Below are 25475 nucleotides of genomic sequence, written 5' to 3'. Positions count from 1 at the left end.
AGGCTTCTCGCTTGCAATTGCCATGATGCCATTTGTCACGCCTGCGAGCTACTAGCGTTGCTCCCCCTCAGTCAGTATTGTCAGATACTCAGAGGCGTCCGCGTGGAAACTCACCCAGGACTTTAGTTACGCGTGAAGCGCTTAGATCACTCTCGTAATACATTTAGTGAGAAAAATAGCATAAAATATAAACGAAACGGTTAGGCAAGTGGACTGAACCGAACATGCCGAACCGAAACGATTCAATATATCCATGTGTACACCCCTCTAATTGTTATTAGTACAGCCTGTTCTGCTTAATTACTATGCGTCACCATGGCGATGCTCAGGCTGAGTGAGTAATCCCAATAATGTGCGCACCTTGGAGACAACATCATCACAAGGCCTCACAGGTCATATAGGTCATTTTTGGCATTGTGAAGGGTATCACAGTTTGAAGGACATTTTTTGGATAGGTGTGTGTGTGTTCTCACCACGTTCTCCTGGATGTGGCGATTGGACACAGAAAAGCTGACAGAGACTTCCTCTGAGGAGACAAACGTCATCACAGTCATCAGCTAGAACATGTTCTTAGATGAGACTATAGCATATCATAGCAACTATGGCCCCTAGCGGTTGTGAACAGAATCAGTGCAATTTGATTGGATGCTTAGTAAGTGCTTTTAATCTACTGACCTTTGCAGCCAAAATGTGTTTGTCCCTTGTCTGAAGAAGATGCACTCTTTGCTACTGGATAATGCTGAATGTTAGCATACATTATTATTATGGTAATGGTTTTGTTTGTTTTGTTACTTCAAGGAACATGACATGTTTACATTTGTACAATTCAACATATCCGTAAGGGAGTAGGAAGTAGTGATGGGCCGTTCGAAGGGGTGTCACATATGGTGGCTGAGAAGTGCAAAACACGTTAACAAAAAGCAAAACTAATTACAATTACACCACCTGGAAGGGGATTGTGTCAACCGTGACTTTCTTGACATGACTTTCTGTGAATGCTCACCATTTTGCGCAGTTCCATTTGTATTTACTTTGCCGACCAAACGTCTCAGTGAGTGTTGACTGTCAGAACAAAGTCTCTGCATCTTGATGTGTAGTTTTTTTCCCAGATGGGAAAACTGGTTCGAGTGTATATGTTTGAGGTGGGAAAATGTGTTTTGTTGCCTTTTATGTTGCTACCACTTTAGAATAAATTCGGCATACTGGCTCGTGCGTGTTGAAGCATGTAGGCCAGAGATGAGGAAAACACGCAAGCACATATATGCAGGTCGGCAAAATTATCAAGTTCATTTTCATTTTATTGTGTGATTCATTAATTTATTTATTATCGCATTTTTTTTCTCAACGAGAAATATTGTCACATTTCTCGTGACAGCCCTAGTCATTTGTGAACCAAACGGCTCTTAAAGTCGGCTCTTTGATGTGAGTGGTGGGAGCCGGTTCTTTGACGTGAACAAGCAGTCGTTTTTTTCTCATCCTTTTTCTGTTAAAGCTGCATGTAATTGGTCAAAATGAGTGGTGCTATGTGTGTCGACACTAAGTAGAAGGGGGAGGAGAGGGTTACACACACACAAGTAAGCTGAAAAATGAGCAGCAGGAAACAAAAGCTGAGACACTTTGTGTTTCTGAATGTCAATCTTCACTAGTACGCATCCTTCAGTCTGGAGACACAATGGTGTGCATCATGGTAGACCCAAACAGTCTGGCCTTTAATTTAGACTTAATGGGAGCAGCGTCTGGAGCCACTCAGAAGTCTGATCCTGGCGTGATAGTCTCCGCCACATCACGTGGACACAAAAGCTGCCTGCGGGTTGGCCGCCACAATTTGCTGCCTCGGTTTCCTTTTAGCTCTTCTTTCCTCCAGCTGCAGCCTCTTCTCCTTGGCCATCTTAACACCAGTACTAACAGCATGGCGCCAACCACAGCGATCAGCTGCAAGCGCTTCCCAGCTGCCTGTTTTGATGACTGTGAATTTCAGGTCACGCTTGCAGACATCCTTGAAGCACAGTGCCGGGCGACCTACTGGCCAGCGTCCTGTAGCCAGCTCACCATACAGGTGGTCCGTATGCGGCCGTCCTCCATGCGGCGCACTTGCCCAAGCCAAACCTCTCGACGCCTACAAAGCATGTGATGCATGCTGAACCTGCTTTGCCCAACATAGTGGCATTGGTGACTTTGTCCTGCCACGTGATACCCATAATGCGACACAGGCGGTGCAGATGGGATCTTTCAAGGTGGTTCTCCTCTCTGGCATATGTCATCAGAGACTCACTGCCCTACAGCAGGGTACTGAGGACACACGCCTGGTATACCTTTGGTTTAGTGGTCAAGGTCAGCTGGCTTGTTTTCCAACACTTTTTTGCTCAACTTAACCAGGATGGTAGCAGCTTTGGTGATACGCTTGTCGACCTCTGATTGTTGGAGGATCAAGGACGTCCTGGCTCATGATGTTATTTTTCTTGATGCTGATCGTCGGAATTCCTCGCAAGCAAGGGCAAACCTGTTGATCAGGTGTTGTAGGTCTTCTTGAGTGTGCAAGATCAAGGCTGCATATTGGAAAACAACATTTCTTTTAAGAGAACAGTCTGAACCATGGTTTTTGCCTTCATTTGAGACAGATTAAAGAGTTTCCCGTCAATTTTTGTATACAGGTAGACTCCCTCCTCTGGGTTCAGGAAAAGGAAGTTCAGCAACATGGAGAAGAACATGCTGAACAAGGTCAGTGCTACGACGCAACCTTGTTTCACCTTGCCCATAATCTTGAAAGGCTCTGATGATGTAGCTCACCGTGCACTGCATTTTGTCATGGAAAGAGGCAATAATGCTCAGTAGCCTTGGAGGGCAGCCGATCTTTTTCAGAAGCTGGAACACACCACTGCTGCTCACAAGGTCAAACACCTTGATGAGGTCAGTGAAGATGATGTAGAGTGGCCACTGCTGTTCAGGGCATTTCTCCTGTAATTGTCGAACAGAGAAAATCAGGTCGACTGTACATGGAACACTGTGCTCTGAAGCCACACTGGATGCAGCTGGCAAGGACTTTTAGGCGAGCCATGACAACACAGGTGAAGACCTTCCCTACAATAATCAGCAATGATATGCCTTGGAAGTTATTTTCAACCGCCTTTGCATTTGTACAACGTGACAATCTTGGAGACTCGCATATGCTGAGATATCCTGCCTTCGCTCCAGCAGGGCCACAAAAGTTCATGAATGGCTGCAACAGGGCTGACTTCCCTCACTTGATGATTTCAGGGGATATGCCGTCTTCATCCGGTACTTTGTAGCTTGGCAGAGCATCAATGGCTTTACTTAGCTCTTCCTTGCTGGGCTTGGTGTCAAGTTCCTCCAGAACGGATATTTCCTTGATAGCATCAAGTGCTTCCTGGGTGACCGTGTTTACTCTAGAGAAAAGGTAGTTATTCCAACTACCAACTGCTTGTCCTGGTCTGTGATGACTTCCCCTGTTTTGGATTTCAAGGGTGCAGTTTTCTTGACAGGATTGCTGTTGCTTGCTTGCTTGCCTACTGTACATGCCCCTGATGTTCCCCGTGGCGAGGCTTGCTGAATGCAAGAGTTGAAGCCAGTAATTGTTCACACAGCAGCGTGCTGTTTGCTGGGCCTTCTTGCGAGCGGCCCTCAGAGCCAGGAACTTCTTTTGAGATGAGTCATGCTTGCAGTTGATGGGTGCATTGCACTTTGTGATGATAACTGGCTCCATCTCTGTGATGTAGGCCTTAAACCAGTCCATGTTCTCACATTCACTCTTGCTAAACATGAGCAGTGCAGCACTGTATATGGTGTTGCGAAGAGAGCGGCATCTGTCCTCGGCACTCTGCTCTTGTTTGTAGGTCAGTTTCTTCAAGGCGCTCTGCAAACGCCTGGATTTGGTCTTGCTCTTGTTAATATGTGGCCAAACTAAAAACACCAGTTTCCTTAGAAGAGCCGAAATACCCATCACTAGTAGGAAGAAGCAAAGCTTATTAAATCCTATCTCTTCTCTAGGTCGCAGCAATTACTGATCATTTGCTCACTTACTGTGTTTAAATGTTGCCATTTTCTAATAGAGAGAGAAAGGAATAGAGAGCATGTAACAACAGATACCTTCTATAGATTATTCAGTGATGAAGTGACGAGATTAAAGATAAGTATGGTATTTATTGGTATTTTTTCAACATCTTCCTTTCTTTCCTAATCTACACCCACCATTTATTTAGAGAGTGTGCATTTTTGTCAAACTGTTTACTCTATTATGTATTTATTTATTCATTCATTAATACCTTTAATACCTTCACTTATTATGACTTGGTATTATCACTGATTTATTTTATATTTATCATTAATTCCCTTTTTTTTTTATTTAATCTTATTACATTACATTATTCTATTATCTATATATTTTTTATTATCTTATTTTAACGTCTTTATTCCTTCGTTTTCCTTTAACATTGCACTAGCTATGTACTGTCAGTTTTTTCCCTTTTTTCATATTTGCTCTTCCTTCTTAATTTCCTTCCTTCATCACTGCATAAGCCATCTACAGGTATCTGTTGCTACATGTATTCTATTCTTTTCTCTTTAAGTAGAAAATGGTATCATTGAAACGCAAGTGAACAAACTTTACATGATAAAATGGAAGTAAAATAAGTGTCAACATTAGGGGAGTTAGAAAGTCCAGTAACACAAGATGAAAATGTAATGATGTTTTTTATTTGGAGAAAAGCTGTCTCGTGGGAACCGGTCCTCCAGAAGTCTATTAGAATGTGAACCATGCTGTGAATAATACATTGTAGCGATTCTACATTTGCTCAAACTTACTTAAGATTTGTCAGATCAAAACACAATCGCTACATATGACATCTATCAAAACATGTGATACGGGCGTCTAATTCGGAAATTCACTACTTCTGGTACAGCACGGCCTTTTGGGAACTGTAGTTTTGAGCACAAATAAAGCACAAGTAAAGCTAATCTACTGCAATCTGTTTCATATGTGTCGTTGCATAACTATCCCTCAACATAAATGCAGTAGCAGCTACTAGAAAAAGGTTCAACAGTTAAAAGCATCATGCTTAGGCCATGCATGCAAAGTTATAAAACATGTCAAAATATACCTGCATTGTTTTGTGACTCAGTTAAATAAAAAAAAAGTCTGTCTGTCCAGTCAGTTATTTTGTTATTGTAGTTTCTTAAAAGTAATGTTAAAATATTGTCTTGTTGCGTTCTTGCGAACCTAATATCGTGTATTGTCTTGTCCCGTGACCTGGGTGTATTGTGACACCCGTAGTCAACATGTAAAAGTTATGGTGTGAATGACTTATCAGTAATAGACATGGAGAAGTGGTAGGGTTAAATAAGCTCTGCTTCTTCCTACTCATTTTAAGGGATGTTGAATTGTGGAAATTTAAACATGTGATGTTCCTTAATGTAACTTGTTAAACATATCTGAAACATATAGCGGTATACCATACCAAACCATATCATACCATAACATACAATTTTAGGTTTCTCTTCCACTCTTTTTTCCACTTCCTGTTGAAAGTGGATATTTACTGCTGAGCTTTAAACTGCGATGAGATCAGAGTTTTAGACTATTTTTAGTTTTCCTGACTACAGAAAACAGGATTGCTTGCTGACATGTTCAGCTTGAACTGGTCCAGCAGGAAGGACGGATTCAATTAAATAAACTAAATCTTAATGCAGGGTTGTTGAATGAATTGCTTACTCCAAATGTTGTTTTTGTCTCACTCCCATTTCTTCTTTTTGCATTTTAAGCTCTTCTTAGAACCTCTAAAGATCCAGCAGTGCTAAATGTAAATTCATGCAATTACTGGTTTTAAAATTGTGACTAGGAGTGTATCACAATATAAATCTACTATTTGGCATATGATAATAGAACCTTTTTAAAACAGGTAATAGCTTTCAAAGGCTCCTCCTTTGGTTGCTGATGGGTGTTCGAAATCGCAAATGTTAATGCTAATTGTTAGAGCCTTTATGGGATTTCCAATGTAAATTAGCATCAAGCTAGCGCATTTGCTTAAATGCATTTAGTTTACATTGACTGTCATGGAGAATCTTATGTGCATCTTATGTAAGTCTGTATGTTCAGTTTTCAAAGTCACGGCTCTGAAAAGGGGGGGGGGGGCACCCCTCTCTATCTGAGAAGCACTGACCTAAACAAATGCAAGAATTCCAGAAGGAGACAACTAACCAAATACAGACGGAGATAACTAACCAAATACAGGAATTACAGAATGAGACAACTAACCAAATGCAGGAATTACAGAAGCGGGTAACTAACCAAATACAGGAATTACAGTAGGAGACAACTAACCAAATACAGACGGAGATAACTAACCAAATACAGGAATTACAAAAGAAGACCAGAATCAAATAAAGGAATTACAGAACGCGACAACTAACCAAATGCAGAAGGAGATAACTATCCAAATGCATCGAGGAAAAGGCTTCTTGAGACGTCATCTGTACTTCTGTGAAGAAGGTGTCGGACGTTTCGCTCCTCATCCGAAGAGCTTCGTCAGCGAACTAATAAGTGCTGGTAGCCTAGGCCTTAAATACAGTAAGAGTGGGAGGAATTGGTGTGCCAACACCCTCCTCCTATTGGTTCCTTACACTGAGGAGCGAAACGTCCGACACCTTCTTCACAGAAGTACAGATGACGTCTCAAGAAGCCTTTTCCTCGATGGACAACTCCTGTACGACTGAGAGCCTACACAGATGTATCCAAATGCATGAATTACAGAAGGAGGTAACTAACCAAATACAGGAATTACAGAAGGAGACAACTTACCAAATACAAAAGGAGACCAGAATCAAATACAGGAATTACAGAAGAAGACAACTACCCAAACACAGGAATTACAAAAGGAGACCAGAATCAAATACAGGAATTACAGAACACGACAACTAACCAAATACAGAAGGAGATAAAGAACCAAATGCAGGAATTGCAGAAGGAGATAACTAACCAAATCCAGGAATTACAAAAGGAGACCAGAATCAAATACAGGAATTACAGAAGAAGACACTTACCCAAATACAGGAATTACAAAAAATTACAGACGACAACAAACTGAATACAGGGATTACATAAGGAGACAAGTAACCACAGACATAGATTATCGCAGAGAAGGCAAAAAATAAAAAGAAACAACCAGGTTTCATGGAGGAACAAAAACAGACAATCACGAATCTTGACAGAAATGTCAAGGGTCTGGAAAATACCATCAGCACAATTCAGTCTAACATGAAGGCTCTTGGGAAGGAAATCACTGCACTCCATTAAACTTTCAAGAAAGAGCATGAAGCAAAGGAACAAATCATAGAGCAAATTACGTGTAGAATGGATGAGAGGAACAAAGCACATGCATGATCAATGTGATTGTGACTGGGCTCAGCATTACACGCAGGTCTTATGCCAGGGCAGCTGATAACAGAAGAGGAGAACAAGATGAGATGCATGTAGCTTCAACAGAATAACAACTTCCTGCAATCAAAGGAGGTGGATATTAATGTTAATCGAGACATGCATTTCCTAGGGAATCGGACCTGTGCCAACACAGCAGCATGTACAATTAGATCACCAGGACATAATGATATTTCTAACAGTGAAGTCTCCAGCAATGCCACACAAAAGCAAGTTGAGATGTGTAGGCCATGTTTATTTTCATCATCTGAGACCAAGCAGAGCTCCTCAAATACGTAGATGTGAGTCATGACCACACTGACGTCAATAAATGTCAAAATAGCTCTGAAGGCTTTGTGTGGGAGTCAACGCCCCCGAGAAGACTCAATGTGAACACCTGAGCAGGTCATTTCCTGCCTGCTGAAGAACTCACATGTTCACAAATATTCTCACAGTGTGAATGTTTGAGCACCACTTGTGTCTACTCACTGTGTCCATCGCCATGACAACCGTTGGAGATCCCCGTGGAGACGGCGGGCATGAGAGCATGCTTGATGGCCATCTCCCACATCCGAGACACATCCTGACCCGCGCCGCTTACCTGCAAGTGACCACGTTCCTGACATCAGGTCATACACTCGTTGGACATTTCATTAGGTAAACAATCTTCTACCTTTACAAAGATAATACTCCTCGGTACTAGTGTACCTAAAGTTGCGCTCATGGGCGTAAAGTATTGACAATAAGCAATGCTAGCTTGTTTCTGTCATCACCAGCATGTTGCTGCCCGCCACAGAGTCGCCGCCAAGCTTCAGGTTCTCGCCAACGTAGTAGACCAACGAGATTGTGGCGATCTCGAAGCAATGAGGGTTGGCACCATCAGGAAGCAGCGAAAACATCTGAGCGGGTTCTAGAGACAAAATCTCTGCCAGCGGGATCTCCTGAACAGGACAAAGTAGAACTTGCAAGTAGACTCCTTCGTGAAGGTTTGACATTGAATTCACTTGCTTTCTTGTCTTTTATTGACAAGTTGGTCTCTCAGAGCTAAACGTTGACTACTGTAGGACAGAGCGTCCTGTGTAGCATAATGTTAAACACAAACACAAATTACCTTATAATATTTACTTCCTGTGTCGTTCTGGTACAACGTGATGCATTTACTGTCCAGGCGCCAGTAATGTCTCTTCCTCTGAAGCAAAACATTGAGAAGAATTCATAAAGACTCAAATGCTAAGCTAAATGCTATAAGCTAAACTACATGCTAGTGTTGAGTACCAGAGTGTCCTTGCTGGTGTAGTGGACCATCCAGCCCTCCTTTATCACACTGCTGTTCTTCCTCTTGGTGTGTTTGATCGACTGGACCACTCGCATCAGGGGGATGTTGTTACTGGTCGATGGGCTGCAGGAGGGTGGGGAAAAGCATAAGCTCAAGTAGAGGGTAGCGTGTGCTGGAAAGAACAGTGGTTGACCTCAGGGTTCAGCCCCAGGTGTCTGACTTTGACAATAACGCTTTCATTCTTGAACTAATGCACTTGGGGCCTGATCTGCTCTTAGGAATGGAATATTTTCCTCTCTGTTCTAGATGGGTACTGCAACATGTATGCGCTTATCTATGACAGAGCGGTAACACTACACAACAGCACTACCTGAAGTTTGCATGTATAAAGACACGTGCAAACTTAACTGCATGCACAAAGCTGATCCTAACAAGGTACAACAAGGATTCTATCTGTCAAATAAACAAAATAGCATTGGCAATCCATTTTGCGTGTTTGCCTTCATGAATATCCAGAATATATGCAGATTATTAAACCACACAAAATGACCATGATAAGTGAATTTCCATGAAGTATGATTTCTTATTTATAAATGGAACATTTTCGTAGTTAGAGCATAAAAACCTGTTTATGTAACCTTCTAAATAGAGTTTTTAACATTATTAGAACCCTCTAGACATGACAATAACACCCATTTAGTCAGCTTTACACTCGTATTATCCAATATAGTACACATAATGAGAGAAAATAAGACTAATATAGGGACACACAGACACACACACACATCAATGTTGCCAGGTCTGCTTATTAAAAATCACTTTGGGCTTGTTTTTTTTTCAGATATCTCCTTGCTTGTTTGTCTTGCGAGACCTGGCAACACTGACACACATACCCCTAGGGTCGCCAACCCGCAGCTCCCGAGCTGCATGCGGCTCTTCAGCCTCCTTGTTGTGGCTCCCTTAGCAATGCTTGAATATTTTTAACACCTGAGTGGCGAAAATGCGCAGAGTTTAAAATATACGACTTTCTTTAAGACCCTAATGCATCATGTCTGAGTTCTGATGAATTGGATGATTGCGAGGAAGGGAGGAGAAGCTGGTGTTTGCCTGCCTGCGTTCTTTGAGACATGACAGCTATAAGTGGCTCTTTTGATAGTAAAGGTTGCCGACCCCTGCCCTAACCTATGATTTGTTTCGTTTGATACGCTTACTACATGCTTATACTGTACAGTAATAATACTTACGTATTTGTACATTATAATTATACACATACACAAACAACTATTAACCTATGAAAATACTGCAACTTGTTTGATGATGCTATGTTAGATAGGCGTACCCAGCCAGGCCTTTGTCTTTGAATGCGTGAGTAGAGGATATCTTCTGAATTCCTTACATTTGTATTTTAGTTCATTTAGCCATTTTTATACTTATGCTTAATTCGGGCCAAAAATATGTAAAATTAGCTTAAATATGCATATTTTTTACTAATAATAGGTCGTAGTCAACTGCGAAACAGCGAGGAACCACAATATGATTTTTTAATGAATCTATTTGGAAAAACCATGAGTGTGAAGCCACGAAAGATGAAGCGCGAAGTGGCGATGGACGACTGTATAACATTATTATGATGATGCAACGTGTTAGCTGGAGTTCACTGGTGTGTTTATTTGCATTCTTCACCGAGACCTCCAACTGCATGGCTTCAAACCTCATATTTCCTTTATGGCCACTCTGCTCTCCCAAACTCTCCATGGTGATAGCCGCTACCACACAAAATTCTCACTTAAATAAGTCACTTTTGCACCTGTTAAAAATGGTGCATGTAATCATAGTAGATCATCCGCAACACGCCCAATGATAGTACGTGCAATTTTTTTCGTTTGCTGATGCAATTCAGTGCTGGTTATTTGACATCTTAGTAGATCAGACGCTTAAACTAAAATTTTCTGTGATGTGTTGATGACGATGTGTGGCGTCAACAACGATTCAGACAGTAGAACGGTTCTGACTACCTGATGGCCCGGTTGGACTCATCCAGATCAGGGTCATGCAGGTCGCCAAGGTCCCCTGGCCCCGTCTCCAGCAGGAGACTTCCTTCAGACATCAGTGCTTCGTCCATGTCATCCAGAAGGCTGCCGCCTCGGTCGTGGTCATCAAGGCAACCTTCTACCACGTCAGACTCCACCCCTGGGCTCAGCAGCTCTGCAGGTCAAAGACACATTTGGCATTTGTGTGTGCCCCTTTGTCTCCATTTGGGACCACTCAGGTTAGGAAACTCCATAAGCTTTTGCTGGGTTTCAACCACATGACCTCGAGGCACTTCGCCTCACTTCCGGTGAGCAGATGGGGGGCAAGCATAAGGCGCAGCCACATAAACATGCAGTATGTTTGTGAAAGCAAATAACGGTGCATGTTGTTGAAATTACTTGCTTCAATTGTGTGAGTGTACATGATGCATGAAGACATAAAATAGTTGAAAACAAGACCATCGAAAAGCATAAATACAGTTTTGTATGTGTCCATCGTTTCGCTGCACTGCTTGCACTTGAGTCATCATGGGGCGGCAGGGTCAGTGAGGCTGGCCAAGGTGCGTGGAGCCCCTGGCAGATGCAGGCACAACGCGATCGCTTCACAAATTCCAATACGTGTTGCAGACTTTTCCCCTCTTTTATGTTACTTTTCCATTTAGTTTTCCTGCAATAGACTAGGCTTTGTAATCTCGGCGGTATATTTATAATGTTGATTATTTGGGCACTTATACAGTTGGAACATTTAGATGAATGTACGAGGAAATTAAGAATCTATCGTTTTCTGTTATTTCATTCATTTTCGAGTTCCAACTATGTTTTAACTTTAATTTTTACAAGAAGTTGTGCTTGTTGTTGCTCACTGTAAACTGGAGCAAGTCCATACCCGTTTCCATTTGACGAGAGCGACAGGGTTAGCAAACGCTGCGAAAGATGGCTTCTCACCATTTTTTGGTCGTTTCCTGAACTTTTATCCCCGCTATGTTAGTAATAGACAACAACCTGATGTGATGTGAAACCCAGCAATTGTGTTAGAACTTGCCTCCATTTTCACCCAGACAGTTGTTTGGCACTTTGGCAGCACAACGTTTATGACAGTTAAATTTACAATCTGATAAGAAGAAGAAAAAGAAGAGTTGATTATTTTCTATACAGAGTGGGGACATGTTGTGGGGACATGTGGGACATGTTGTGGGACATGTGGGCACATGTTGTGGAGACATGTTGTAAGACATGCGTGACATGGCATGTGACATGTGGGATGTTGTGGAGATGTGGGACATGTAGAAGGTGTGACTTCTAGGATATGTGGGACATGTTGTGGGACATGTGGGCACATGTTGTGGAGACATGTTGTAAGACATGCGTGACATGGCATGTGACATGTGGGATGTTGTGGAGACGTGGGACATGTAGAAGGTGTGACTTCTAGGATATGTGGGACATGTTGTGGGACATATTGTAGAACATGTTGTAGGACATGTAGGACATTTTGTGGGGACATATGTAGGACATGTTGTGAGGACAGCTCACCTTTGCACTGCAGGCCCTGCCTGAAGAGACCTTTGAGCAGCTTCTTGCAGTGCTGGCAGACAGTGGGTCGAGTGTAGGAGTGGATGAGGAAGGTGTGAGGGACCTTCACCTTGGACAGCAGCAGCTTGTCCAGCTCAATGGGCCGGCCCACGTACGACTGCGAGCTGGAGCGCCGCTCTCGACCCGGGAAGTAGTCCAGGTGGTTCTTCTGTTGCACAGAGAGGCGCAGTCAGGTGATGATGTCATGATGTCCAGCAGTGGGAAGACTATATGCTTTTAGGTTTTTACCTCCATGTTGGGACTGACAGGGGACTGCAAAGTCAAAGGAGAAGTAAAAATTGTTTAGGTGTACCAAATGCTTTTGAAACAATACAGTGCTAAAGCTAATGGTTTGGTTTATTTGGAACATGTTTAACAAGGTTACATTCAAGTACATCACATGTTCACAGTTACACAGTTCAACCAAGAAGCAGAGCTTATTTAATCCTACTCAGGCTCCTTCTCAAAGCAACTACTGATCATTTGTTCACTTCCTCAAGGTGTATCCATTTACCTTTTTTCAAGAAAAGGTGAGATGTGTAATAGTCAAGTTAATAGGGTTAGTTCGTAGAGATAGCTTGATCAATTATGAAGAATAAATAAATTAATAAATAAAGAAGTCATATTGACAAACATTGTTCAGTAAAAAATAAGTCAAAAATGTATGATAAACAATATATAAAATAATAGAATGAATAGCAAATAAGTAGAAGAGTAAAACTTATTCTAATGTATTTCTCCTCTCTTGTTGAAAAACAAACACATTATTGTGTAGCAGGTTAATTTTGCTTTGTGCATAAATTTGATTGGTTTGAAAATCAATACATTTCAGTATATGTGATTTTAGGCCTCAAGAGTCATCATAACTGACCTTTTATGTGCCTGCGACTATTGTCATTGATCCAGGTCATTGTATTCTCAGGGCATTGAATCAATCGCAACTGGACTGTTCAGGTTGTCTTAGAAGATGTTTCGCCACTCATCTGACCAGGCTTCATCAGGTCATGCTCAACCACTAGGTGGGGCAACTCTAGTCCTACCAAGTCCTAGTCCTACTTAGTCAGAATGGAGTTGTCCCACCTTGTCGTTGAGCATGAGCTGAAGCCTGCTCGGAGGAGATGTGAAATGTATTTTATGCAAGTATTACTCTTTGGAACGAACGTATATTGTTTTGAGAAGAAACTCTTTATTTAAGAGACCCCAGCAACTAACCGGAACTACGCTCTTCCTCACCGAAATCCGACCAGAACTCCGCTCACCAAACAAAGTGGGGGGTAAGTCACTGTTGATACACTACACTGCTGATGAGGATGTCACACAACTTCATGTCAAAAATCCGAACTATCCCTTTAATGTGTTTATTTCCACTGTGATTGTGTGACGCCAAAGATGTACGCACCAGTAAAGCGTCGTCGCTGTAGTGAGGGGGTGAGGGTTCAGCAGAGAGCGGGCGGGGAATGTTGACCAGCCCGCTTGTCAGCGAAACATTGGACGGGCGTCGCCTCCTCACGCCGCTGCAGTTGTTTGGGATTTTAAAGGCACAACGCTTGTGGTAGTTCAGTCCGCAGCCTGCAGAGAGTGCCATATCAGCCTGCTGCCATTTCGGCCATGATAAAGAAAAACACACCTTCACATTTGAGGCCCTGCCGCACCAGCCCCCACAGCATCTCGCCACAGTGGTCACAGAAAGTGGGTGCACGGTATGAGTGCACGAAGAGACAATGAGGACGGATCTGGAAGTCCTCCACCGTTGTTGAAGCTGCAGGCAGGGAACTCAGTTAGCATCCTGTTAACTATAGCAGTGTCTCAAATGGAATACTGTATCTCATCGTTTTTCTTGGGGGTTACATTCTGGGAGCACCAGTGAGTGCCACCGCAAGCAATTTTTACGCCCAGAAAAATGCCTATTTTTAACACACAGCTTGCTCCTCACCCTCCAAACTCTCCTGTTACATCTGCAACCGCTGCAACCGTGACTGTCGCTCGCGTATCGGGCTATACAGCCACAAACAAAGTTGCCGTAATCCCGCTATCCCAGCTCAAGGCGCAGACCCATAGTCTTCCGAGACTGACGAATGCCAAGAGAATGTTCACGCATGTGATTGCATCAGTTTGCTCAAATAAAGTCATGTGAGCACACAGTCGTTGTCTGTGCGTGCTTGGACATAACATACTTCTCTCTTCAGTTGCCATTGTTCACTAGCAACGGAAGCAAACAAGCTAAATGCACAATCTAGGTTTAAGCCCTCACACACTTATTAAAAACATTTAGATTATAAAAGCCCGGTCACACCGCCCGAATGTTGCTGTAGTGTTCCTGGAGCGGTGAAAAAAATTCATCACCGCTCGTAACCGTTCACCACCGTTTAACAGAAGTTGGACCCGTGTTCGAGAATGCATTTGCTGTGAATGTTATTGGTGGATAAGGATGAAGTGTTGTTGTTGAGTGTGGAGAGTGAACAAGAGATGTGTGTGTGAGCTGAGCTACATATTTTGTTGGAACTGAGCAGTACTGTTGGGGTCAAGGTTGGCAATAAAACTTAACAAGAGCATCAGACGCTGCGTGATTCTCTCAGGACGCTACGGTATTCTATAGGTGTTCATATTTGCAAACTTTTTCACTCAGATGCTCCTCAGCTTGCTCCATTGTTTCTTTTGTTATGGCGGACTTTTTGGCGCCTCGTGAGAGGGAAAAAATGGAAATTCTGTTCATTGAAAAGCCAAGATGGTTTGGAAGGGGCAGAGCCAGTCGGTGTTGCTTACACTGGCTCTATGGTACTGCATCATAATTCAGGCTTTAGGGTGAATGAGATGTGTTTTCTGGGGAAAAAACAGCCTATTTTCAGGGGAGACTTTTTTTCCCTAAAAATCTGTAAATTTGTCGGGCTGTGAATGCTGAATGGTGAATGTGCAGGGATCCACTGTACTTGCAACACTACACGTCAATAAGTATAGTGCGTACACGGTGTTCCTGAGTGTGTGAATTGTGACAGTGTAGTGCTGTTCCAAATCCATTCCTTTCCTTCACTACTGTATCTTCTACAGTTGACTACTTTCCATCACTACAGGTTGCTTCTCAGCCGCCATTATTTCAAGTTAGTCCCTCCCCTTCTGCTACGTATGTTAGCAAAGCAGATGGGCTAGAGTTTGTTTTAACCAAATTAAAAGTGACAAGTGTGAATGCACCCTCAGGTGGAGATTGCGCTGTTGCTTTTTGTTTGCTACTCCCTCCCCTTCTGCTACGTAGCCAAGATGACGACTGTTGACGGTGGTAAGTGTCCATCATTGCACACTCACCATTTTGGCCATATGGAGTGCAATATCCGGGTACTGACAGTGCACTGCATTTTGCCATACTTCTCATTGTGAATGCACTTACGCAGTTAAAACACTAACAGCCTGATCTACTAAGATCCCAAATGACGAGCGGTAAATTGCGTGAGCAAACAAAAAAATTGCAAGTACTATTTGTAGGCATGTTGCGGGTGGTCTACTATATTTGTAGGCGCAATTTTTAACCAGAAGAGTTTGGGAGAGCAGAGTGGCCGTAAATGAAAAATGAGGTCTAAAGCCATAGAGTTGGTGAAAATCATGGTGAACTCCAGCAGAGACATCACATCATCATCATAATAATGCTATAGTTCTGTATTTTGTCATTTAATATACATTTTACACTACAACATGTGTAAATATAAGTGTTTTACACTTTTTTTTTTTTTTTTTTACAATTTATTAGGTTATGATATTCATGTGAACATGTGGAAAATGTACTTATATAGCCTTATGTACTTACACATTACTGAGATAGCTGCATATCCAGGTGCACGACAGGGGCGCACGCCTTGTTAATACACCAAGACAATGCAGTGTTGCAGGGAGAGTATGGTAAAGTTAGGAAGATATCAGCATGTTTGGCGTTCTTGGATCAATAACTCAACAACGAAACATCTTTAAAAACAAACAATGCCTGTTTCAAATTTTTATGAGCTATGGCATGGCTTCTTTTTGTAACTGGCTCCAAATCAGCCCTTCTGTAGCTCAAAAATGCCATTGCTGGATAGATGAAATGTCTCTACAATTTGAATTTCTGACAGTCCAAATAAGTTAACAAGTGCAGGGAAGATTCTCTCTCTCCATCGTCTGTCATTGTGCCGACCTCCTTCTCACTACAATGACCAGCCCTGCGTAACGCTGTCAGTTTGCACCTGCCTTTCAGACGTGCTAAAAAAGATGCTGAGACACTGACCGCAAACAGGTTTCAAGTTTTTAGAAATCACATTGTGTGTGCAAAATGATTACATCTGCATCTCCTCCTCCCAATATTTTGTGTGTTCTGATAATCTGCACACATTCTGCATATTCATGACGGCAAACACTGAATGCTATTTTGTCCATTTGACAACCCTCATTGCGCTGTTGGTAAATCAGTTTTGCGCACGCTTTTATCGACGCAAACCTTTAATAGATCAAGCCCCAAGTGTAAGTACGCAATTGCACCAAATGAGACACAGCAGTTGAATGAGCAATAATGCTATCCAACAATCTAATAGTTGTGTATTGTTAGCGTTCAAAAGTCAACATCCTCCTGGTCACTAATGACGTCTTTTTCTGTTGTATTTTTGCATCGGCGCACTGAAACATCGTTGACACGTGCTGTTGTTGATCAGCTGTTAGCGACCACGCTCTCACTTCCTGAAAACACACAAACTCACACTAACAAGCTTTTAAAGGGTGTTTGCTAAATGTTGTGCACAAGAGGCTCTTAGTGGACGAAGATGGCCATCAGGCTTGGCAAGGACCATGGTGCGCAGAAAGCAGCTCTGATTACATTCTGCTGCAGGAAATGATCGCCATTTATTCAAATTATTGTTTATATCTTTTGTTTGGAGGACCAGCATGCATGTGAACACAATGTTATTCTATGCCAGTGCGCACATGTGTGTGTGTGTGTGTGTGTGTGTGTGTAAGGTAGGAGTATTTGTGAGACAGCTACACCATTTATAATCACAACAAGGACTTGCAATTAGTGGGACTAATTAAAACGTGACCATTGAATCAGATGACACGTCCATTGAAGGAGGATGCACTTGTGCGGAAGAAACAACCTCAGAAAGAGCAAAATTTCATTTTGCATTATTTCACAACAAACAGACAAACAGGAAGCAAAAGCGCCGTTCTAACACCTGAGCCCACTCCAGCTGAACAGGAAGTCAGTCACTTGTGTGCACGCTCACACACGCACAAACCCTGACTAAGACGTTGATGAAAGTAAAGTGCTTCTAGTTTCATAAAATTACACTTGAAGTACAACAAACACAGACAGTGTCACTGGTCATCATCAGCTGATCAAGCGTTTAAGACCACAGCCTTTAAAAGCCCAAATCTTGGCAAAAATGTGGATTCAATGTCATTTTAATCAGGTATTCACACTGTCATGATCGTTTTGATAGCATAGGCAAAAATGCTTTCTTTTTTTGAACGCAGTTGTATTGTTGACCTGCATAAGCAAGGCCTCTCGCAGAGCGCCATTGCTGCTGAGGTTGGACGCAGTAAGTCATTTTAAACTTCTTAAAAGATCCTGAGGGTTATGGAATAAAAAAGTCAAGTGGTAGACCCAAAAAGTTTCACCGGCCCTCTTTCAAGACACGGGATGATCCTTGGCCCCAAGTGAAGGTTGTTACTGGTGTCGAGTGCAGTCCAATAACCATCAGATGGCATCTGCGAGAGAAGGATTTTAAGAACAAAAAACATCTTCAAAAGCCTCGTGCCTTCAGTACCACAAAATTGCTTGTTTGGAATTTGCATAAGACCACCAAACATGGGACATTGAAAGGTGGAAGAAAGTTTTATTCTCTGATGAGAAACAATGTAGAAACGGACCTGATGGCTTCCAACATTACTGGCATGACAAGGAGATCCCACCTGAGATGTTTTCCACACGGCACAGTGGAGGGGGCACCATCTTGATCTGGGGTGCTTTTTCCTTCAATGAAATAATGGAGCTTGTGCAGGGTCATCAAATGGCAGCTAGCTAAGTGGAGATGTTGCAGGGGGCATCCCTCATGACTGAAGGCCCTCATCTGTGTGGTAATGACTGGGTTTTTCAACAGGACAACGCTGCAGTTCACAATGCCCGCCTGACAAAGGACTTCTTCCAGAGGAATAACATCACTCTTTTGGTCCATCCTGTGTGTTCCCCTGATCTAAATCCATTTGAGAACATTTGGGGATGGATGGCAAGGGAAGTTTACAAAAATGAACATCAGTTCCAGACAGTGGATGCCCTCTGTGAAACCATCTTCACCACCTGGAGCAACATTCCCGCTAGCATCCTGGAAACACTGGCATCAAGCATGTCATACCAACTGATAAACAAGAATGATGCCGCTACTCATTATTGAGTCCTTTTGTTTTTTGGACATTTTATTTCTGTTTTAGGGGGGTTTCTGTTTTTTTTTAGCTATGGTTTTAAAATTTGATCAGCTGATTTCACTATATTGGCTCGGTGCTAAATTGCTTACTTTGTCTTTTTGCACTTTGCAGCTCTACTTAGAACCTCCTTAAGATCCAATAGTGCAAAATGTAAATTATTGCAATTTTTCAGCTGGTCTTAAATTTTTCATAAGCAATGTATATTGACCTACAAAGGTTTGCTTTTAGTATCGTTAATGTACAAAATGTATCAAAGTGGCCCCTCATCCTTTCATTTTTATGTATGCGACCCTCACTGGAAAACGTTTGGACAGCTTTAAGTGTACTTATAGTGATTAAAAACACTAAATGGCGCTTTAAGTTGATCGTGTCAGGTGGTACTTTGGCCCCTCCTACCTGACAAGATGGCCTCCACAAGGTCTCCTTCTTGGATCTGCGAGGCTGAGCGCAGCAGCTGCAGCATGTTCTCTGAGCTGGAGTCATGGCGGAACAGCAGGATCTTCTCGTACATCCCATAAAATCCACACTCGGGGAGCTGGCGGGAAACAGACAGGAAGGGTCAATCTTTTGGGACATTCAGGAGTGAATCATGTTCCTAATGTGGAAGCCGTCATGTGACATCAGCCATTCATGTCATGACACATGCCGTGTCCCAATCAGTGCACTTGCGTGTTTACACTTGGGGCCTGATCTACTGAAGGTTTGCGTGTATAAAAACATGCAAACTTGATAGCGTGCGCAAAACTGACCTACTGAGAGGGTGCTACAAGGACTGCTACCATAGGAGCAAAATAGCACTCCCTGTCCATTTTGCGTGTTTGCCTATATGAATATGCAGAATATATGCAGCTTTTCAGAAAGCACAAAATTATTGGGAGGAGGAGATGCAATTATAATCATTTTGCACACACAAAATGTGGTTCAACTGTAAAACCTGTTTGCAGTCAGTATTTTTTTTCTGCAGTGTTGCATACGGCCGCGGTCATCGTAGCGAGAAGTCTGGGCTGCTCAAAACGAACTCTCGTCCATCTGTTCTGCGAGTACGGTTCATTTGGTCAAGCAAACCCAGGACCGGACCAGTCCTGTCCAGGCTGCTCACTCGAAGAACGCGGGTACTCACAAACGTCGAGCACTTGAAGAACGTGGTTACCCGCAAACGGCAAGCACTTGCAAAACTTGGCTCCTCTCGGCAACACCGGGCGTCGCCAGCTCGGCTGCCCTCAAGAGGCTTCATTTGGAAGTGCAGCAAAGAAGTTAATTTTGCTAAACATTTTGTACATAGTTATATTATAAAAACGTTGCAGTTTAACCATTAGGGACATATTGCACTGTTTCAGACGCTATATATGCTATCTATGTTGCTATATATGTTGTTGTACATAATTCAAATTTAGCAGAAAAATACATTTTGCGATTAACAATTCCTGCCGTTTGCTTGAACATGCCTCAACACACTTACTAAACGCATTTGAAGTATAAAATGTATAGCTACTCACCACCAATGAATGATAATGTAAGATAATCCATGAACACATGTGATCAGAGTCACGGTGTAGAAGTAATATAAACGTTTCACACCACGGTGCGTTCGAGGACCACTGAACAGAGAAATCCTCAACGTTTGAGGAAAAAACATGATCAGCGAAGCATAAAGACATAAACATGTAAAAAATTTTTACTTTTTTTAATAGTGGCACATGTATGCTTTACAGTTTTGAATTATGTATTTATAAATGAGTAGCAATAAATACATAAATGTTGGACATTATTAATTATTATATTTATAATATCATTTATATTATAATTTATACAATATATAAATTATATTATATAATTTATACAAGTAATATATTAATAATTGTATTGTATATATTGTATTATTTTATTGTAATGAATGAAAATGTGTTAATATTATTGACATATTTTGTGTGGAAAAACAGACTTTTCTGAGAGGAAAAAACAAAAATAAAAATATTTTTTCGAGCAAAAATCCACAAATGTACAGGGATCCACTGTACACCGTATACTTCTTGATGTGTACAGTCGTCACAGTATCTTAGTGTTCCATTTGAGACACAGCCACAGTTCGGCCACTCTTGTTTGAATAAACTTTGTCTTTGTCATCAGCGAGGACGAGGACACTTTGTCCCTCATTAGACCTTCACCTCTTCACTTCCTTTCCCAACATCCTCATCATGCATGTCGCCATGGCACCTGTGTTTTGTTGTCATGGCAGCAGGCTCTCAAGGCTGCTTCCTCTGTGTCCCTCTCTGACACACACACATACACACACGCCTGCGAGGCATGCTGCAACAGCAGTAAGAGTCTCAGCTCTAAAAGTTGCTGTTGTATATTTGTCATCTTTGGTTTATTTAAATACATATTGCAGTTAAGAATGTGTACTTCACATCCAGTTAAAATGAGAAGTGTGATGTTGATGTATTCGGTGAATTATGCGTAGGGACACATATAGATCCACAGGTGTCGCTAACACTTGACACCTCGTTCATCCTTTTCGTAAGACCAAGTTACAGCCTAGTTCCCACAGCTTCAACATTGAATGCCGATCAGGACTCGCACGCACACACACACACACACGCACACACACTCATGCAGCCTAGTGTGTATAAAACCCATCATGGCAGGAGGACACTTCACAGCGCAATCATCATCAGTTGCCGAGCAACAAGCGAAATAACCTCTACTGACAGAAACAGCTTTATTATAACTGTCAGCTGTGTGCGTGTGTGTGTGTGTGTGTGTGTGTGTGTGAGACAGCATGAAGGTGTGAAAGCAAGCACACTAATGCTTTTGTACCTCAGAAACATTTATTTTTTTCCCTCCCTTTGATGTTTTTCAACTATTTAAAGTCTCAAAGGACAAAATGTTCATATCATGGACAGAAAGATCACCAGAAGATCATAGCACTGACTGGTCCCTACTGTGGTGACAGACTGTCATGTCTTTGAAGGCATCATCTTTCAGCAGCAACCTCTCACTCATCCAAAGTAACTTTAATTTTGGATTACTTTTTAAAATCCTCACCGGAGGACTGCTCACACACACACACACACACACACACACACACACACACACATGCATTAACACTAATCAGTTCATTTTGGAGCTGTGTGAATGTGTTAAGTGTCGCATGTTGTCACGCAGGTGTTGAGGTCACCTGCTGCTCTTCCTATGAACTTCAGCGGCATGCACATGCTTCTGTATGTGTGTGTGTGTGTGTGTGTTATCAAGTGCCGTTAGCATCCTCGCTAACTGGCTAACAGTTCAGGTGCAAATGTTCACTGTGGGAAATGAGGTGATTTTCACCTGAAGTGAGACAATTATTTAACTTAATGGACACGGCATGCACTCTACGTGTGTGTGTGTGTGTGTGTGTGTGTGTGTGCGAACTAGTGATGAACAAGTTACTACCGTCACAGTTTGAGGTTTTATTCTGTTACATTCTTGTAACTAGCAGTGATTTTGATGAAGCTGCAATTCTAACGATAATAAAGCTACACATCTGTGATGTAGCATTCATGCTAGCTAAGCTAATTCATTAGCCATTTTGGGTTGGATTGTTTATGCTGGACATTGTTCATTTCATTTGCCTTTTTGTCCTCACTTGTTTCCACCCTTACTCACGGGTGCTCAACCAACACTTGACCTTTACTGACTCACGGGTACTCAACAAAAACTCGTGTTTCACCCACTCATGGGTGCTCAGCGAAGGCTCCATGTGGTGACCATAGCTACCCAAAGAAGCCCAATTTGTGTGTGATTTTTTGAATTCCTTGTGGCGCCCCTGCTCACAGGTGCTCCACAAAGACTCGAGATTCACTGACTCATGAGTGCTCAACCAAGACTCAAGTTTGACACACTCCTGGGTGCTCGACGAAAACTCGATGTGGTGACCACAGCTGCCCAGGGAAGCCCAATATGCGTTTTCTTTTTTTTTATGGGTCCAGAATTCCTGGTGGTGCCCCTGTTCACTGACTCACGGGTACTCAACCAAGACTCGAGTCTACCCCACTCACAGGTGCTCAACGACGACTAGAGTTTCACTGACTCACGGGTGCCCGACCAAGACTCTAGTCTCACCCACTTACAGTTGCTCAACGAAGACTCGAGTTTCACTGACTCATCGGTGCTCGACACAGTCTTGACTTTCACTGACTCACGGGTACTTGGCAAAGGCTCGAGTTTCAGTGACTCACCCGTGTTCGACAGATTCGATTTTCACTGACTCACGGGTCCTCGTCGAGTGTCTAGAACTCGCCTGCCGAACTTGCTGCGCTTGTGTGAGGTTCTGCGCATAAACTTTGTGACGAGTGAGTCGAGTACCCAATTCACCTCAGTGAGTGACTCATAAGAACTGGAGTGAGTAAATGGAATCGAGTTTTCCATCACTCGTGGACAGTGTTGCCAGACGTACGATAAGAATTAAGGATGCGAATTAACAAGGCTTTTATGATTCCGATTCCATTTTTCTTTATTGATTAGCATTTGATTTGAGAGTGAATGAGAACAAACAGGTCTATTAACATCAACTTTGTTAAGTTTAGATGTAACATGACCTTCTAAACCCAACAGTGAGATCTTAAGAGGCCCACGGTCCACTTGGTGGAGTGCCGGGGGGTCCCCAGAACAAATTATTTGTTTTGAAAATGAGTATAAAACGATAATAATGAAATATTCTTCTGTAGAAATGATCAAAACACACCATACATTATTCTGTGGCAATTACAAAAGTATGTCCAGTAACATTTTTCTAATAGAAATGAAGATTGTCCTTTTTAAATGAGCTGTGCACTTAAATAAAAAAACATATCAGCCAAGTCTAATGGAACTGTGCACTGTGCAATTCTGCAACCATCAACTATGAAGAAAGAACAATTCTTTTCCAGAAAAATAAGCATATCTGCTTCTTTGTGGACTTGTGGCGTCTCCAGCTTGTGGAGGGGTGGAGGACTCCTGCACACACAGATCAAAAACGCCACATTCAAAGTTATGGAATGCTATGTGTGTAAATGTTTCTGCATAAACTCACACTTCTTACCTTGAAAAAGGGCCACATGCTAGATGAACTGGTGAATGACGTTGCTACACACGTTGCGTAGCTCCCTGGAATCGATTAAGGAGTCGTTTTCAAAATTGGCAACATATTACCAGGAATTCTTTCAATAAGTTATTTGGAAATAAAAGTTCCTGGCCTTTTGGTGGAAAGGGAGCTCATGCTAATGACACTAATACTAGTACTGTGTTATGCAGCATGTCTCCATGCCACTCACATTCATGCTAGCTAAACCAATTAATTAGCCCATTTGATCAATTGTTTATGTTGGACATTGTTGAACAGATTGCTTTACATTCTTTTGACTATTTGCCAGAAAACCATCCTCTGAGAGACTTGTCCCAATGTCGAATGTCTGCAGTTTGTCCCTAATAAGGCCTCACATTTATTGTCTTATTATGTGATACTTAATTTACTTTCGTCACAACATTTCAATATTTGTTGTTACTTGTGTGTTTGTGAGCAAAAAGAGTTGACAAAAGGATGCTGTGTGTGTGTGTGTGTGTGTGTGTGTCTACAGTGGGAACAGAGGCAAGATTCTTGTTTCTTCCAACAGGAAGTCAGCTAGTCTCCAAGTGAGTCAGCGCTAACACTTGAGCGCACACACACGCACACGCACGCAGAGATGGTTGAGTGAAGTTAAGGAGCGTTACCAAGACAACACACTTTGATCCTGAACTTTCATCTCGTCCAAGCTTGTCATCCATGTTGTGACGTCACATCACGTGTGCACGTAGTCAAAGTCAAACTTCTTACCTTCTGGTCCACGATGTTACATGCCGCCTCCCGAACCTGAGCCAGGCTTAGCTCCGCCGAGTCCAGCAAAACCGGTTCGCGGCTCAATCCGATCTGTATATGGAACGAGATCACGCCCCCCCCTGCTTGCCCGCCGGGACCGGAGCAGCTGCCCCCCCCTGAGAACGACGGGAGCGGGCTGGGCGCGCGGATGAGCGGAGGGGCACTCATGTGAGCCGCAGAACCGATACCGCGGAGGAAAAGATCCGGCAGCCGAGAAAGAGGAGGAGGAAGCGCACCGGTGAGCGTGCAGGAGTCTCGGACGCGCGCACAACTTCCCTCCAAAAAGTAGAGGAGGTACCACCAGAACCGCCCGGAGCAACAGGTTGACTGAGCGGTACCACACGGTCCAGTGGACACTGTGTACGTGCGTGCGCGTGTGTGTGTGTGTGTGTGTGTGAAAGGAAAGGGGGGGGTGCTTCATCAGCAGATTCAACAGGTGGTGGTGATGATGATGGTGATGACGCCACATGTTTGACAACTTTCATTTGACGTGAAAGAAGCGGTTGCCGTGGAAACCACTCCGCGCTCTCTATCTGCCTCCCTGGCTAGCTATTGCAGCACAGCCTGTCAATCACGTTGCTAAGCAACAGTGGCTAGAAAGCTCCTACGAACACGACTGAGTAGCATAAAGGCTAACGTGAAAGGTGTTTCATACGTGTCGAATGAAGTGGGCGGGGCCTATTTCCTACATTTAACTGATTTAGACTGGGTGGGCGTGTCCGGGTAGTCATGTGACCAATGTTTGTCCCACTGCCTGATGTTGCACGTCCTCTCGTACGCGCCGTCGGCAAACTTTGCCTACAAACATTCACACAGCAACGCAAGTTTAGCACTTCAACACATCACACCCCCCTCCCCTCGCTGACG

General features: G+C 42.8%; 1 protein-coding gene across 2 annotated transcripts in view; it reads right to left on the bottom strand.

Annotated features, from left to right (window-relative positions):
* prkd1 (protein kinase D1) overlaps window positions 1-25181 on the bottom strand; it is a 35247-nt gene extending 10066 nt beyond the window's left edge. For both annotated transcript variants that reach the window (XM_054796951.1, XM_054796952.1), the window contains exons 1-13: window positions 24567-25181; window positions 19133-19271; window positions 13932-14063; window positions 13704-13873; window positions 12554-12577; window positions 12266-12473; window positions 11775-11843; window positions 10718-10907; window positions 8702-8825; window positions 8538-8615; window positions 8200-8367; window positions 7916-8027; window positions 474-526 (exon numbers count right to left, since the gene is read on the bottom strand). In XM_054796951.1, coding sequence (XP_054652926.1) covers window positions 474-526; window positions 7916-8027; window positions 8200-8367; window positions 8538-8615; window positions 8702-8825; window positions 10718-10907; window positions 11775-11843; window positions 12266-12473; window positions 12554-12577; window positions 13704-13873; window positions 13932-14063; window positions 19133-19271; window positions 24567-24776 — 1677 coding nt within the window. In that variant the 5' untranslated portion in view covers window positions 24777-25181. The remainder of the gene's footprint in view (window positions 1-473; window positions 527-7915; window positions 8028-8199; window positions 8368-8537; window positions 8616-8701; window positions 8826-10717; window positions 10908-11774; window positions 11844-12265; window positions 12474-12553; window positions 12578-13703; window positions 13874-13931; window positions 14064-19132; window positions 19272-24566) is intronic.
* Window positions 25182-25475: the final 294 nt, after the last annotated feature.

The sequence above is a fragment of the Dunckerocampus dactyliophorus genome, chromosome 13 (genome assembly GCF_027744805.1).
Source record: "Dunckerocampus dactyliophorus isolate RoL2022-P2 chromosome 13, RoL_Ddac_1.1, whole genome shotgun sequence".
NCBI classification, from domain to species: Eukaryota; Metazoa; Chordata; class Actinopteri; order Syngnathiformes; family Syngnathidae; genus Dunckerocampus; species Dunckerocampus dactyliophorus.
This window is presented reverse-complemented; position numbering and strand designations above follow the sequence as displayed.